Here is an 18,050-nt window from a genome sequence, read left to right as displayed (position 1 = left end):
TGTAAGAGAAATCACTGTATGAGCCCTCTGAGCAAATCCCATATTCTGATATGTGTTCTAGGTACCGCAGAAAGACTATACAAGCAAAATTACATTATTCCTTAAAGCCACAGACTTCATGAGATACCCCAGAAATGGCAATTTGTTCACTATGGTATTTCCCTAGAGAAATACTGTACGCATGTATCGAGTGACTTCCAAGCTGAAAGTTCAGTGACCAAAAACGTCAGCTATGCTAAGGCCAGAGCAATACTGTTATCAAAGACACAACTCTTGTGGCAGGCTGTTTCCCTATAGCCATCTGCACTAACCACAGAAGTTTGGTTTACTGTTAGATTTTCACAAGAAAAATAGTCAGTACAATCTTGGGAGGAGGCACATCCATGTGAAAATCTAGCCTAAGTGGCAATGAGAATCTCCCTAAGAAGTAACTTTGGGTGTGCTGAAAACATATTGTACTTATCAGAACATATTAACAGAACACAGATGTACATTCTTAAATAAAACAATAGGTTTCCTGCCCAGAGCACTTTGGCTTATAAACCAAGCTACAGACAGGCCAAAGATACAGAAAGAAAGTGACAAGACTCATCAACTAAAGGTGCTGAATCCAAATTAATCAGCACTTCAGGATAAAGACTAAACATTAATATCTGCTTACATTGCCCCTCAAAGTCAATTAGTTGCCTATAAAGCTGATGATTTCAAAAGGAAAAAAAAATATGGCTGAGCCCAAGATTAAGCAAAAAAAATCCCAAGACTCTGAGGTACCAGAGCCATAAAACACAGATCAGCTGCCTGTATTTTGGGTGAGAATGTCCTGGTCCAATGTCTTCGGAGGATCACAGTTTGCTCCTGCCTTAAAGGCTTAAAGTTTAGAAATTTAAAAGTTTAAAGGTGAGGAAACTTTTTTCTCTTACAGCTGTATTCAGAAAGATGGGGGTAACAGGATGGTTTTCTCTAGCTTTTCTAGAGAGCCTCTGGGAAGGGAGAAGTTCCCAAGGCAGCATGTTCCTACCTGTCGCACATCTTCACCAGGAAGCGCAGAGTGAGTAGGAGAGGGAAGCCTGCATTGTCCCCCGCAGGCTGCAAAGTCACCTGGGTCTGGAGGCGCGGCTAGGAGGGGGTTAGCCTGCCCTGCTACAGCCTGCTGAAGCTGAGCTAAACGCAACCAGCTGCACACCAGGGCAGCCGAGCGGCCGGCACACCTTTCCCTGAGGCCGAGGCTGTGCTTCCCTAAGGCACTTCAACAGGTCTAGAGGGAGGAGCGGAGTAGAGCGGCTTCGCGTTCCCATTTCCAAAGACTCCACCTTGGCTCCCAGTACCGCAGCCACCTGTGCGCGCCGCCGGGCAGGGGGCGGGCGTCAGGACCGGGAGGGGCCGGCCTGGGCTCCAGGAGCACCGAGTCCCTCCTCTATCAGTGCCTGCGGGTAGGACGGGGAGAGGCTTACAACAGCCCGGTACGGTAGCTGCTGCGACTTAACCCAGCCGAGGCAGTAATCGGACAAGTTTCCGCCGCGCACGGCGGTAGGAGGGAGCCGAGTCGAGCCCGGTAGAGGGGGCGGCCGAGCCGGCAGGTGCCGGGTTGGGGCCATACAGCCTGTCCCGGCGGGTGCCGACGTAGAGCGGAGCATGGACAAACTCAACAAGCTGACTGTGCCGGCCGGGGAGAAGCTCAGGTAGGGTCCGGTCAGCCTCGGTCTCTTCCATGAGTAGCGAGCAGGGGCTTGAAGCAGGGCCGGAGGTCGGGGGGTGACTGGGAACCTTGTTCTGAGCCAGGGGTAGAGGGGATAGGGAGGCTCAGAGGCACGAGGAAGTTGGTAGAAGTCTTAGAGTAAAACGGAGTTACTTCTGGTCGCTAGGGTGGTATAGGGAAGCGTGGAAGGTAAATACAGGTTTGGAGCCATTAATCGGACGTGGCTTTCAAAACAAACTCTACGTCTGCTTCATCTGCAGGGAAAAGGTGAATATTTTTAAAGTGTCTGTCTTCAAAGCTATGAGAAGATAGTCTTTGGCTGACTAAGATGTATGAGCCTCATGCAAATTAGAAAAATGTAATTAATTGTTTGATGGTTTAATCAGAGTGGCCTGTGAAGATGGATTTTGCAGTTAAGTTGCATAATACTTTCTAATCTTCGAAAGAACTGGTGGAATAGAGGGAACTGAAAAACGGGAAATGCTCCTAAGTGAAGGAGAGCAATGTTAAATACAGGGTTTGAGAGGAAAAAAGCAGAAGCTGACCATTACTGAAGTATTTTTAGTGTGACTTGATTGGTGTGCTGCTGGAGTTGGCACCTCAAGGCTCTTCCATAGTGGTGATACTTTTTTCTGAGTAGTTGAAATAAGCCCTGTCTCAAACTGAAACAGTGTCCAGACTTCTTCCCCTGGAAAATAAGAATGAAATACTGAAGAAGAAATTTTCCCAAAAAACCTTCATACTTAAATACTTGATACAAATTTATAAGCCATTCTCAAGTCTCTCTCCCTCTTCCCAGAAGCCTTCATGCAAATGAGAATAATCCCTTATAAAGCTAATGCTGATGGAGTGGCATTTTGTGATATCTGCTCTTTCAGTTCTGTTGAAATACTGACAGGGAATGGGGGGTATACCTGAAGAGCAGCAATGACGCTGATATGTTCCTTAGCCAGGCACACCTAATAAAACCCTAGCAGACTGCATCCTACAGCCCATAAAAGAACTCTGTGGAAAGCTCAATGGACAGGGGGAAGAACACAGTGAATTTCCTCACTGTCTGCAATTTACCACCTTAAATAGTCTAAAAATATCTAAAATAGAGCTCAGCGCTGGTCTGAACTGTCTATCTCAAGATAATAAGCTGAGTTATATAGTGGAAAGCTTGATGCTACCTAGACAGTTACTAGTGCATAAAGAAATAAAACATTTTCTGCTGTGATAAAATTGTAGGTGCATCTTCTGTGCCTTTGCAAATTTTTAAAGCAGGATTACTTTCAAGTGTACAGAAGATGATCTACATGTGAGGGTTATAATGGTCCAAAACTTGTGAACTGATTCAGAAGCCCTAAACCAGAAAGGCAGCCATCACACCCCTGCTGCATCTTTACACTGGCTGACACTCTTCACCTTGTTTGAGGCTTTAATATTGTTGTAAAATCAGGAAGAGGCAGCTCTGCTTTTTTTCTGTTACCTTGAAGTATTACAAGCTATTTTTCTCTCTTCCTCAAGGCAAATTCACCCTAGTTGTGCAAGGAACATATGAGCACACATTCTTAAATGTGACTGTTCGCAATACACATGGTGGAACTGCATGTATGCTTTCTATTTGAGCATGTCGAAACACCTCCTTAGACAGAAACCTGGCTGTTTGGCTACACAGTCTTATTACAGCATTGGGCTTTAAGAAACTTACGGGAGAACTTTCTGTGAGTACCTATACATAGCATACATTTAGGAAAGATGTGCAAATGTAGGAAGAAATCAGCATAACATGGCAGCAGCCTTTTCTTCTTCTTTAAAACAGCTGAATACGCCCTTGTGCTACATGACTTGTTGACAGGGCAGTTGACTTCCTAATATAGCCTCTTGTCTGTATGGAAGATACATAGATGGTTCAGTTTGTCCTGAATGTTACACAAACAAAATGGCTGCATTAAAAACCTGCCTTCCTCCATATCTTAAGTTGCAGTGCCAAGAAATATTCCTACCAAGCAGAGTTTCAATTGGTGTAATTACAGTTCACATTTTTTCTAAAGACAGCTTTCTTAAAATTTCTGCTTTGTAGCAGCAAAAATTAAAGTAGCACTGCTCTTGAGTCAGTGTCTGAGCTTAGAGCTTTGGATTTTTTAAGTGTAGACCTGAAAAGCTAGATATTATGTGGTTTTGCTACGCTCATCTCTTCTCCATGGTTATATTTGAGCCTACCAGATCTAGCTTTTTGTTGCATTAGCATGTCTTATGTCAGATCTGAATTCTTAACATATTCCGTTTGTCTGTTACTGCAACAATAACTGTGTTTTTATGCGCCCCTTTAGCTACCATGTTGTGGTATGGATGTTTACTGCAGTTAAGTCACTGAACTAACTTTAACATCAGTTATATAGGAATGTCGGAACTTCTTGGAATTCTAGTATCATTTTTATATAGTGTTTGCTGTAAGGTATGCACAGTATTATGAAAGTTTTCCTCAGAGTACATTGTGTGTTCTACTTGCTTCCATACAGTCAGGAAAAATTGAATTCCAAAGGTTATTTATCATAAGAAATTAATTTGTGATGCATGCAAGTAATTCAGTATTTTGAATGGATTTCTAAAGTGTGGAGTGAATACATGAGCCATAGCCATGTGCCTTGATTTCAGCAGAAGCAGGAAGTTAGCAACTCAAAAGAATCAGCATTAAACATTTGCAGTTCAGCTTCTTAGACTATGAGCCTATAATTCCTGGTACTTAAATAATTTCTAGCTACTGTATGCTACTGTGTTACAGTATCTCATTTCAAAGGCATCATTACCATCACCACTACTGTGATGGGCAAACCATGACATGAAGCAGAAGTCTACCACACATTTTCACTTGCCCAAGGTCATGCAGCCAACAACTTCCACATTGCAAACAGACTTGCTGAAGAGGATAGTTTCATGTTCATTTCAGATGGCTTCATTAATTTGCCATAGTTCTTCCTTCTCTTTCCCTTCCCCCCAAAAATAACCCAGACCATTAAAATCATTGTTTCCAACCTTAACCCCCAAATAAAAAGCAAGCAGGGGGGAAAAAAAGCAACCGACTTTTTTTGCTCAGGTTGGACAAGTGTGACAGTTCATTTGCAATATTTTGTTTTAATATCCCTTGTTAAATAAGAGGGTTAGATCCTAATTCTGTTAAAATCAAGAGGAGTTTTTTTAAGGCCTGAATACCTGTTAGTTGTCCATCAAATTTGAAGATAGTTATGGTCTTCACTAGTTTTCTACTGACAGAGGGCTTGACTATAACTGCTAGGTCTTTACCAGATTTTCTGGTACCATTTCCTCTTGAAAGTGTATTAGCAGAAAATGAATTCATGTGGGAATCAAATTATATTAAATTGTAAATTGACATCTATGTATAGGATGTTTTAGCATAGGGAATGTTTAATTTAGAGAATGTGAGTGGGGAATAACTGAGCGTTAGTTTTCCACTGCAAGAAGATTTACAGTATTATATTAGTATTACAGTAGTTTTACTAATCCCTATTAATAGTTAATTGTAGCAAGCAAACTTAGAAACTGAATCTTTTTTTCAAGTCAGATTTTAACATCATTTCTTGTATCCATGGACTTGAACAAGACAAAAGAACAAAAGTAAACTCAAGCAGCAAAGAAACTGGAGTTTCAAAGTAAGCTGGAGTATGCTCCCTATGACACAACTGGGTACCAAAGTCCACATCCAGCTTTAACATCTTTTCCCCTTTTTAGTTATATAGACTTCAGAGGAAAGGCTAATCCAATGCCCAGTTACTTTAACACAGCTCAGTAGCCTAAAGACCCAAATCAAAACTATTCCACATACAAGATTTTTCCAGACCAACCCCTTGTAGGTGTTATCTCTTCTTCACAAGTCATGCCCCCCCTTAATTCTGCTCTTCTACCTGCTCTGCTCTCTTTCTAGCAAAAGTCTAATCTGCCTCCACAGGACATAACAGCCATGAGCGTCTTCTGGGATACCACCTACCACTACCTCCAGCAGCCTTCTGTCCCAGCTTCCAGTTGCTCCTGTCAACTTTTGGCTGTGCAGTAACACTCTGTGGCAACAGCAGCTTTTGTGGCTACATGTTAGCCCAACAAAATGTTGACTGAATGTAAGGTCACACAAAATCAGTGCCAATGGCATGCACTCTTTAAAGTTGGCTTTCACAGGCATGGAGGGAAAGGAGGCCACCAGCTATGTTTGCCTTGCTGGTAAGCAAAAATGGAAGTTCTTTCTGTAGGATTGTTAGGTTGTTTGCCATACAAAGCATGGGATTTTGATTAAATGATAAAGCTGTATAATTTCTATTTCCTCTAGTTTTGTGTCAGTTTAAACAGTTCATTCATCTCTCTCACCCCTGGACTTTGGAATGGAATGAGATACGAAATGCAAACTTCCCCAAATACCACTGTAAAACCCCCTTTCACCCCCGGTGTGACTTCTCTAGCCAGCTCCTCCTGTTGTTTCTCTCTGACCTTGCTTCAGCGTAGCATAGCCTCCACCCCATCTATATTTGTTCTCCTTTTTAATTTTCTCTCTGCACAAGCATTTCATTCTAACAATCTTTTTAAAGTTTCTTTCTTTTTCTTGCTTATCATCCTTCTTTCCAGCTATGTCATCCTGCCTCAACAATGTCAAAACTGACCTAGGAAAAAAAAAGGGAAGAAAAAAAAACCTAACACAAACCCACTAGCTTTTTTTTTGTTTTTGTTGGCTTTTTTAACCTAAATTGCCAATGCTGCCTATAGAAAAATGTGGGTAAGTGTGACTGTGATCTAAGTTTTAAATGAAAATATGGCAATGTAGACAAAATACTGAAGTCTAATATTGAAACTGTGGTGAAAATCCCTGATTTAATCTCTGCATGTCAGTATAAGAGAATAGTCTGATCAAAGATAAGCTACACTTGTAGAGTACCTACAATTTCATTCTACTTGTGCTGGTAAAATTGTTCAGTCACTGGCATAGTTTGTTCCACCAGCCCCTTATATGCACACTCTTCCAGATAAAATTAGGTCTTCTAATGACATTGTAGCATTGTCAAAATAACTGTCCACAGTAGGAGCATTTGCCAACTATATAATCTCAAATTACATCATTTTAGGCCTGTGACCGTCAGTTTTACAGCAAAGGATAGTAATATAGAGTGGATCTAAAGACCTGCCTTTTTTTTTATTAAGTGAAATAATAAATGATCAATAGCCAAGCAAATAAACCAATAAATTAGTATTCGTGGCCATGGAAGGCATAAAATATTCCATCAAACTAGACATAACCTTTTTTCACCATTAGTTTAAAACTATACCCCATACAGCTGTGCAGAGTGCTAGATATTAAATCATAATACAACATTGCAGGTACTCAATGATATGTTGACACCAGAACAAAATAGGTTTGTATTTTACAGAATCAGTCAAAACCTGCACACTACATTATAATGTGATAGATACTTTTCTTTTGGAAGGCAAATATGACAATCATAAAATGTTGCAAAAAAAGCCCTTCACACTGTTATGGCTTTTGTCAGCTGTAACAGTGTTGGAAGGCAAAATTACATTATCAAGAGGGAGGAAAAAGTGTTCCTGCATTGCCAGAAATTACTATAAGTACCTCTTTACTTGAAAATAAGGATTGGTTTTTAGTGGCTTACTTTGGAAAACTCCTCTGCTATTTCTTTATCTTTCTGAGCTGCCTGATAGTCCTTGGGAGCAAAGCTTATGTAAGTGAACAGTTGAAAAAATTAATCAAGGGTAATGCAATCAGGTTTTAGTTCTGCTTTTGGTGAATTTAGTTTAGCTAAACTGTTCATCCTGATCAAAAATCCTGACTAAACGTCTTCACTTCGTAACAGGTCATACAAGATAAAAATGGAACATTTTTAAATGTCCTAAGAATTCCATTGGCTTTCCTTTTTTTTTTTTTTTTTTCTTAAATGACGAGTGAAATCTCAAGTTTCAACAGTGGCGGCAGTTCCAGCATTGTGACCAAACATAGAGGAAAATATAAGATTTCAATTATCTGCAGAACAGAAACTGAAAAAATGTCAGCTTTTGGAGTTTAGATCATTTTTACTTACCATTCACAATGTAACTGAAAATTTTGACATTTAAAAAATTTGAATGTTTCCTTTTAGTTTATTGGACCAGTGTAGTTCAGGATTCAACTGTGTTTCTCCATCGTAGCACATTGCTGTATGCACACTGCAGTTAGGAAAATCTGTGATCTGCTCTCTTTAATGTATTTAATGGAAATGCATTTTCAGATGGCTAAATCGCCTATTGCAGATGATTTATATATCCCTGATCATTAGAAAAGAAAGAACACATCTGCTGGTATTTTTTTCTTATGTTTTATGTGGTTTTAAAAATGATTGTTGCATCAGAGGACTGAGTTTAGTTTATGTAACTTCTTCTATAGCCTAAGTACCCTAAAGCATGTTACAAGATGATAGATAAGCAAATATTTCTTTTAAACAACAAATATCACTGGTTTTATGTGCTCAGCAGTCAAGAGAATTGGAAAACTGATGGAAAACAGTGGCTGAAAGTGACAATATTTGCTCATTTCGCTGTAGAGAACCATCTTAGATTTTTGGTAGACTGTAAAAGTACTTTACATGCTGTGTAAATAAGTTTGGATGGTGACAGCTATAGCAAATGACTTAAGGGGTAAAAAGGTTGGAAATTCTCTTAGAATCTTTATCCTAATCTGTTAGTATATATATTTTGGACAAGTTAATTTTCCAGATGTAAGCAGAGCAGGTGTACCATGCTACAGGTTTACGACCTCAACGTAAGTTATATACTGCACAGTAAATACTTTAGAATGAATTAAAATAATGCATCCTGAGGCAGTAATATGAAAAACATGAGTATATATTTTTCAGGCCTAATGCAAGGGCAACTAGGTGAATAGGCTATTCATACAAGAGACTACACTATGTGGCTAAATGATTCCTTCATGTCTTAAAATATAAACGCTATAGGCATCTCTGCAAGAAGCACATAGGCAGCTAAGTGTCACTGGAATTGTAGTTACATGGTTAATTTAACTTGGGATAAGTCTGAGCTGCTGCCAAAAGAGTAGATCCCTTTCTTCCACCCTCCTAATGCCCTGCTCTCCCTGCCACCTATCTCCACCCTCACCCTGGCTCACCCTGGTTCCCATGATCATGTGATGAGGCTGGATCAAATCCTGCTGCAATCTACATTGGCAAAAGAAAAAAGAAGTTAGTTTCCCAGCTGGAAGTTCCATGATTCATCATAGCTGGGTAAGCACTGAGGGCAGAAAAGAACAGAATTACCCCTTTCAATGATAGACCATGTGGGCTCCATTGAAGTGACTGTCTAACCCTAGGGACTAAAATACTTCTCCAAAGTTCAGACAAAACTTGATAGACTTCAGTACAGAATTTAAACAAACCCTACACAAACAAGCAAACAGATCTATTAAGAGCCTCTATTAGATCCCTGCCAGCACCACCCCACACCTATGGTGGATAGAATGCTTCTGTAAGCCTGATGAAAAACACTTTCAGCCCAATTACAGCAGTGTTTGTTGATCTTCATCAGATGTGTTAAAAATGTATCCCTTGTCCTGCACTCCTACCATTTGGATTCTGGTGAGGTTGTAAAATCACTTCAGCTAAAGGGAGTTTAATGCTGAAGGTATTCAGCATAATAATAATGCTAAAGGCATAAAATACAACAACCACAATTGTTGCTTTAAGCATTATGACATTAGGAGTGATACAGACTGGAAATCAGTTGCTATGTTTCTGTTGCCAATGGGTGAGAAAAAATGAAAGTAAAAAGAAAAAGTTATGCTTTAGAGAGGAACAAGGGAAAGTTCTTGTCTCCCTCCAACTTGGGCATTCCTCTTGATGAACTGCCTGGGAGAGGGAAAAATCATATCAGAATGGAAAAGGAAGTACTGGGCCATGAGTGAACACTGTCAGCTCATGTTCAATTTCTCATTGACCAACTATATGCATAAATACTCCTGCCTTGGAACCAGTCTTAGTGACTTGTGAATACTGGGCAGCATTAAGATATCTGTGGTTATTCTGTCTCTATGAGGTAGGCTAAAGGGAGTGTTAGAAGTTTAATGGAATATTAAGAAGCTCTGCCCTGTTTTATTTGGTGGTCAGAACACTATTTGGTAGAGCAAATGCAGACCATTATACATAGAAATGCACTTTTGGTTTAGGGAGAAGAGTTAAGAGGCTGTTTAGAAAAGTCTCTCTTTTCTCTAGTGCACACGGCACCTTGCCTTCAAACTACTGAGTACATGAAGTTTTTCAGCCCACTGAAAAAGCACACCATTTTTCTTATCCTTCCACAGTCTATAAATTTACTGGATTAGAATCACATTAGAAATGTATTTTACTAGCAATCTTAAATGACAAAAAGACACTGATGAACACTTCACTCAGATCATGAATTAAATTCGTCTTGTGTCAGCTCTTATGCGCCCACATTAACATGACCTTAACACAAAATCTAAGTACTTGCGTAACTTGAAGGTAGTTGAAGTTAGACATGTGCTTAAACATCTGCCTACATCTTGGTCAAGCCCTTTATGTAGTTAGACAGACTTTTTAGATGTCTTTCAATTGGTAATCAAAACTAAAATGGCAGATTTGAAATTTGTGGAAGAGGTGATAGAGGAGAAAAAACAGAGGAGCTCACTCTGTTGGAACACCAAATCAAAGTTAAGCCTTTATTTTTCTGTGTTCAATTCACTCAGTTTTCTTAAATTTTCATTCATTTTCATGTCCTCCATGTCCCTGTAGTAGTCTAAATCTCCATGCCTGCAGAGGTGACAGAAATGTTATCTCACCTTTCAAAAATGCTTGTAGAATTGTGGCTGTAATTAATGTTACCGTTGACAGGTGGTAATTTTCTGGGTCTGTACCAAATACTGTCTTTGTGCTTCCTCTTTTTGGTGAAATATAAAAGCCTCTTTATGCTCTTAAACTTCACCTACCAGTCTGTAGGGTACTAGTCCTCTGGGGAGGTAAAGCACTCAGTTTTAATGAGAACTTCATTTTAGAGTAACTTAATGCATTTAACTTCCTTCTGCTACTTGCAAATGTTTCAGAAAAATGGAGTAGGCCTTGTTGAGTGTAGTTTCTGGGGGGGTGGAGGGTGGGAGTGGGGAGCATGGTCTTTTCTTGTCCTGGTTGTCTCAGTCCCACCAATAAATCTGCATACGTTTTTTATTTCAACACTGAATTCACAGTCACCTCAAAGTAATTACACTATTTAATTTAATCTTAGGACTGATTTGTGTCAAAGATGCATTATGCCTTTACATGCTACATATTTTCATCTACTCAGTTTATGTTAGTACTTGCTACTATAAGAGAGATTAACAGCTTCTTTGTGAAGATTTCATAGAGGGCATATGAAGATGAATAGTGTAAGATTTAGCCTTTATTTACACTTAAAAGCCAATATTTAGCCTTTCTGCCTTTCTGTGTGTAGTGTGTAAACACACACCTGCTCTAATTATGGGGTTTGCCTTTTGACAAAATAGTGGATGATTGAAAACAGAGCAGAATAGGCTGTTACTCAAACAGGGCTAAACTATTTATAGCCATTTCCTCTTGTGCACCTCACGAACATAGCAGAAGACAATTTATTGCTCTTTCTTCCTCTGATATAGGTGTCTGTAACTGACTTTTCCCCATAAGCAAACCTCTTTCAACTTTTATTCAGGGCTTTGAGATAGCTTTATAGATAAAGATCAAAGGCTCGGTGCCTTGAACTGATGATTTGGTGTCACAGGTTACCACCTCCAGCTCCAAACTTCCTCCTCTCCACCCACAAAAGGCATTGCAGGGGGTGAGCTGTGAAAAGCCCCCAGAGGGGATGGGCGGCAATAACGTCTATCTTAGACCAGCAGCAACTAAAGCAGTTTATCTGATTGCACCTCAAGAATTCAGCTGTGTCTTTATGCATCAGACGCATGTAAGAGCCATTGAAAACACTAGCTTCAACCCAGCCAGCTGATGCCAGCCTGCATTTCCTCACAAAGGAATTTCGTTCTTGTTGTTCCAGTTAGCATATGATATAGGAGTGTGTGCATGTATATGGAGATCTGAAGCACATGAAAGAGGCCTAACTAGAGGAATTAGATGCTTTCTATATTTGGGAACATCCTTTTCCTTTCTACTGAGCAATTAGAAGGAAGGTGGAATGGAAAGGGATGGAGTTGTGTATCTCAAGCAACCCAATTAATTACATACAACAAAATTGGCAAGTAATATGAAAATACATCTTACGAAGACACTCACCCAGTTCACTGAGATCAGTTTTCTTCCACAAAGATTTTGTCAGCAGCATTATGTTAATAGAAGCCAACTGTAAGAAAGGTAGCCTTTACCTCTTTGTTAATTTGGTTTGAAAAGATAGTTCAAAGAGCTTCAAGCTTTTCAAAATCTCACATAGTACTTTCACAGATCCCCTTCTAGGTGACCAGGCCTGACCATGTCCACCTGTCCACCCCCTACCCCACCTAGCAGGAGTCTTCCCCTTGTCCAGAAACAATTACTTTCTTAATTTGGTCACCTGCACACCTGTATATAAAATTGAAGGCTCATAGAAACACAAAATAAAGACCAGGTGGTGCAATTATTGTGTTGTGAGAAACAGTAAAGGAGGGGGCAGGGCATGCTGTTCCTCTTTAGTTTCATGCTTTAATGTGTTTTTTTTTTTTTAATAACAGAGGTAGCTGTACTAATTTTTAATTTTCTGCTCTTTAATTTTGTTGTCTTCTAGAAACTTAGCTTTTATTCTCCAAATTCCACTACATGCTTGCTTGCTTGCTGATTTTTTTGTGTGGTTATTTTCTGTAAAACTTTGTAGCTGATGTAGGTGGGGTCTTGGGGGATTGTTTTGTTTGAAGTCTAAATTTGCACTTACTAAATCCCATTCTAGGTTTCCAATGGTAAGCATTTAAATTTGCCTGAAAACCAAGAAATAACTACTTCTTGTTTTTACATCATTTGTTATGCTGCTTTTCTCAAGAGAAAAATGAGGGGTACACCTACCTACAGTCTTACTTTAACTGAATGCAGGTAGTAATGATTTTCAGAAAATGGGACTTTCTAGAGACAGAACTATAGGGTACCCGATCAGTAGGAAAGAGATGTACCCCAAAAGGTGTAAGAACTAAAACTGAGGTTCAAAGTGACTGATTTACAGTGTGATATTTTTTTAATTATTATTACTATTATGAAACCAATTCAACTTCATCAGTTAAAGACCTAACTGATGTTAGAATGAGGAGAATATGCAAGTCACTTAGTACTGAATATATCAATATTGCTTACAAAGCTCCCCTTGCATACCTGTCTGAATAGATGCTATTCAAAATTCTGGCCCTTTTTAACCAGAGAAGCGGATCTGTGGGTGCAGATGGAGATTTTCCAAGAGGCAGACCAGATAATTCAGACATCCCTGTAAGCACCAGAAACTTAAGGTATAATTCTAATCCTTCAGATAAACAGAAATAAGCATACTTGTGATACCCAAGACTTCCTGTGATTCATTTGAAACTGGTTTTTGTTTTGACACCACTCCCTGCTGACGCTGCAGTCAGCCCTGTTTCCCAAAACATTATCAGGACCACTCCCAGCTGCAAGCGCACACAGCTGTGCTCACAGCCAGATGCACTGAAACGACTGTGCCCAGTATTCTCACCCCAGAAAATGTAATATATTCCTAGAGCAGAGGGGTATTACTTGCTGTGGGCTGTCACTCATGAAGTGACATAGGCAGATGCACAGCTAAAATACTGACAACTGGTGTGTGTCCTGAAGGTCCAGTGTACTGGATTCATTGCGCACAAGTAGGTGAACCAAGCAGTTCGTGCACACCAGGGATCCCTCTCTGTTCCCAAGAACAGGGGAATGCCATGGCCACTGAGGAGCCGTTCATGCTGACTGCACTGAACCATACTATACATATGTGTATAATATATATTTGTAAATGTCTTCATAGATTTATAATACTGATAAATACAATTTCTCAAAAAATTGCCTAAATTATAGGAGAATTCCTTATTACACAGATCTGTCTGAAATTAAGACAGGCTCCTATTTCTCAAGTCTGGGAATTCTGTACTTCATCTCAGATCTGAGTTGACAGCTTACTACATGTTATTCTTCTTCGTGTTATTTCTATTTCTCTTTCTTTTTTTTTTTAATTATTATTTTGACTTTGGAAAGCTTTTGTGGGATAGCTTCTATGCAAAAGAGGCAAAAGCTTCCAGCTAATGTTTGAAAGTGGGGATGTGTCAGAGGCCAGGCCCACCCATTGCCCTTCACTTGACATACATTCTTCATATGCTGAGCTGTGACCAGATCAAAGAAAAGGTGGGTTTGTTTCATTTTGTTTTATCTCAGGGCATCTCTGCCAGTCCTTGAGCACAGCTAGGTATTTTGTGACACAGCAAATCATTCTTTCAGGGTATGTTGTATTTGCAATGATAAACTTTTCCACCTGCATTTACATATGTATCACAGCGACTGATCCCTTTGTCAGTACATCTGATGGTCCTGAATTGTTGGAGGGCAAAATTGGTAAGATATGGAAAATAGCAACACAGGGCTAAAAAGTGCTTCCTTTTAAGAGTCATTGGAGAGTCTTTTTTTGTGATTCCCTCCAATATACAGAATTTCTAATGTATTTGTTAGAAACCTAAAAGATCTTAGAAGTCCTTAGTGTCAAGACTTCAGAATTTCTCATCTGCAGAAGTCTAAAAACATGTTCTGTGTGCAGTGAGTTCCTGGTGGAATGGTCCATTCAGTCTATACATGTCACAGTTAAACTGGATCTCAGAATAGCTATCTATTGCTGAAATGTGCTTTCAAAGGTCAACAGTGACACATACCAGACCTTTATCTGCAAGTGTGATTTTACAGAAAAAGTTCTCAACCAAGCTGAATGAAGTTAGCTCTTGTAGTTAAGAAACAACTCTTAAGTTTGACCTCTTAATTATCTTTAACTACATACAATGCACAGTAAAACTAGCATTACTTCTTATTTTCATTTATGGTACTAGCCAATTGAGGTCCTTGATTATTTCTAGTATCTGTTCATCCCAAGAGAACAACTAGAGAATAAATAGCTGGTAAATAAGGTCCTGACTCAGATGTGTTGTGGAAAAAAAAAAAGATTATGGTTATGTATCTGAAGCAAGGGATGTCTACATTGGGCCACAGTAGCCTCCATTTCCTACGTACTCTCGGTGCTGCTGCTCTGATAAATTCCTCCCACAATGAACCTCTTTCCTTGGAACATTGTCTTACGTAAAGAAAAGTATTTGAGAGCTAATCAGATATGCAGATCCAGGCAAAGTGTTAAGTAAGTAAATTCCCCGTTGTGCTTCACTTTCCTCGTTCTTCTGGAATGGCCTTTGGGCTTGGGTTTGAGACCTGTAAAATTTGGAGAATCCTTTTGCTATAGGCTTTGCTGTCTGCCTCTCCTCTTTTCTACTGTCTGAAATCACAAGCCAGACAGCTGTTTGTAAAACTTGTCAGTTGTAGCCTATTGTACCAGCTGGCACCTCAAGAAATCTCAGCCTCTGGCTAACTGCACAGACTGGTTTTGCAGCTTGTTCAACTTCATGGGTCAAAGGAGATTCTACTTGAACTGGAGATCATCCATTCATGATGACTTCCTACACTTACAACTATAAAGTGCCCTGGTTATCTGCTTACTCTCACAGGCATGATACAGATTAAGTTGTCCAGAGGTAACAAGCTAAGTATTCTAGCAACTCGTACAAGAGCTACATAATTTTAAAATTGAAAAAATTCACACAAATACATGTTAGGTGCTCCCTAATTTATCACAATGTGTAATTAGAAAATTAAATGGCTCCAGAAAAAGAATGAGAAATACAAGGCAGAGACTTTCAGGAAATCTCATTATGCAAAAATGAGAATGTTTTGATTTCAGTCCAGCAGGATGTGCAATTATCTTTAATTTATGTGCCTTTTTTTTTAATAGAAGTATAAAAACGTTCTTTTAGACTATAGCCTTATTCAGTGCATAAGGGACACCCACGATAGTCTGATCAATTCACCTAAACATGATGAAATGAAAACTGTTCTGGGTGCTTGTAGTTATAAATTTGGGGGTGGATTTTCTTAGGGACCAAAGTGAAAATTTAAAATCAGTCACATGAAAAACCAAACACCTTGGGTCTTATCTCTAACAAACAACAAACACGGGAAGAAAAATAACTTATGCTTGCATGCATTTCTGGTTAAAGGCTGGCAGGCTTTTCTGAAAAGAACACAAACATTTGCAGACAACCATTCTCCACAAACTAGAACTAAACCATTTAAACCTCCTCCTATTCTTTTCATTTCTCATTACTTTGCATTTATAGACACTGCCAGGCACCAGCTGGGGTACGAGACAGAAAGAGCAAACTGCAGAAGGTGGCTATTTGTGATGTTTCAAGCATAACCAGAAGTTGAATCTATTTAGGGGGGAAAAAAAATACAAACAACAAACCCAAACAACCAAACCCCATGGAAAACAAGATCTTCTGAGATCTTCACCCCAGATTTGTAGATTAAATGTATCTGTTTAGTGTAGATAATAATCCAAGCTATTCTTATGGAGGTAGTGCATTGTTGCAGGAAATCTCAAAACGTTTTGCTATGCAGCTATTTCAGATACCTATAAGTAATTGGTTGGGTTTTTTTTTTTTTGCTTTCCCTATATTAGCAGATAACACTATATCCTTTTGCTGTAAATAGTGACAGTTTTGAGCTAAAGATGGTGCTTGTTATTTGCCACTTATTATTATTATTTGATTTTTTGTGACTTGGCAACCTAAAAAGAATAGGTTGAATTGGGTTTTTTAAGGAAAATTGGGCAAAGTTTTAGGCTCTAGGAATAGTCTTTAAATATCAGACTTTTGACATAGCCTGTCAGAGCAGGATATTCCATGTTGTATTACAGCGCTGCTGAAAATGTGGAATATCTTTCAATTCCATCCAACATAATGAAAGGAGCAGTTTGTTCTGCTAATAAACTGTATTAAGTCTAAAATTAAGCTTTATTATTTATTTCAGGACTCCAAAAACTTACAAGTGCTCAGTTATTTAACTGTTCTTTTTAAGCAAATCTCATAAAGTGGGATTAAATGTGACTAACTACCACAATTGCTCTAAAACCAGTAGCAGAGGTAGGAAGGTTCCTTTCAGCATAAGCCTAATACTCAACTGCTACCTGATGCCTTCATTGGCTACATGTCTATTCAGCCTGAACCAGGGACTCCAGACAGATAATCACATTAGTTCACTTATTTCCCAATTTTGTTTAGCTAATTCCTAATTCCTTTGAAAAAGGTATTTTGCTTTTTTTAAGAGACAACTGTAATTACTAATGATGAAGCTGCAAGATAGCTTTTCTTTTTTCGCACAGGTCCATGCATTACTCAGTCTTCTGTATAATAAAGTTTCAAGTTTAAAGAAAGTTTTAAAAAAGAGGAAGAATACTTTGCTTGTACTTCTCTTTGTAAGCCAAGCTTCCAAGTCATTTGGTAGCCTGATTGTGCATCAGAGATGAGGTAGTAAAGACTAAAATGTGGAATGACATAGACAACTTGTTATGATGAATGGATAGCAAAATTTCTTTTAAACCCTTTTTGAAGAAAATGATTGCTTTCTTATATTGATTGTGATAAATCTTCAGCTCAGGTCTAATAAAAAAATATTAGTTTGGATGAAGAGGAAGAACATATCCTGTGTGGAAAAAAAACCTAGCAGAAGTATGCATTCTGTGGCAATTTTTAGTATGACCAGACTTCCAACACCTTTCAGTGTAAAATCAGTCTTTTGCAGAAATTATGTCTGTGTTCCTGACATTGACATGATTTTAGTGGTGTGGGGTTTTAAATTAAAAGGGAGGTGGGATTCTAAATTATACTTACTGAGTGAAAAATGAGATTCACTTCCTTGATAACAAGTAAAAATTTAATGAGGTCAGTGCAGGTGATGAATGAAAACAATCTGTGATTCCAGATATCAGTCCATGTTGCTGGAATCCTGAGGTAGCGAATTTTTACAGCTCAGAGTTACAGATACTCTAATGGTTTCTCAGATGGCCTGGGAATGTACCAGTTCTCCCCTCCTATTATAACTACAAACACTGTGAGAATGAGGTAAACTGTCTACTGACAAAATGACTCATGTACAGTGAGAAATCAGACGGTATTCCCATTATAGCTGTGAAATATGCTAAACTATTAATTCAGGCAATTATGTTATTTCTTGATGCACTTACTTGATTGTTTAAACTGTGCTTAATTGTATTAAGAAGG

At 38.9% G+C, this 18,050-nt stretch overlaps 2 protein-coding genes across 9 annotated transcripts in view; one reads left to right on the top strand and one right to left on the bottom strand.

The window, feature by feature from the left end:
- Positions 1-1,351, bottom strand: part of LOC101867685 (DNA nucleotidylexotransferase) — a 196,407-nt gene extending 195,056 nt beyond the window's left edge. The window contains exon 1 of one of the 2 annotated variants that reach the window (XR_004549562.1): positions 1,019-1,344. The gene's annotated coding sequence lies outside the window, so the exon portion shown is untranslated. Of the gene's footprint in view, positions 1-1,018 lie in introns of both variants that reach the window. The other variant, XM_031044639.2, reaches the window with a different exon arrangement.
- LOC106023338 (B cell linker) overlaps positions 1-18,050 on the top strand; it is a 102,004-nt gene that overhangs the window by 54,166 nt on the left and 29,788 nt on the right. The window contains exon 1 of one of the 7 annotated variants that reach the window (XM_034061949.1): positions 1,317-1,679. The exons of 3 other annotated variants lie outside the window; for them this stretch is intronic. In XM_034061949.1, coding sequence (XP_033917840.1) covers positions 1,633-1,679 — 47 coding nt within the window. In that variant the 5' untranslated portion in view covers positions 1,317-1,632. 3 more of the 7 variants (XM_034061951.1, XM_034061950.1, XM_034061952.1) reach the window with 3 other exon arrangements.

This window comes from Melopsittacus undulatus, chromosome 4 (genome assembly GCF_012275295.1).
Source record: "Melopsittacus undulatus isolate bMelUnd1 chromosome 4, bMelUnd1.mat.Z, whole genome shotgun sequence".
Lineage (NCBI taxonomy): Eukaryota > Metazoa > Chordata > Aves > Psittaciformes > Psittaculidae > Melopsittacus > Melopsittacus undulatus.
This window is presented reverse-complemented; position numbering and strand designations above follow the sequence as displayed.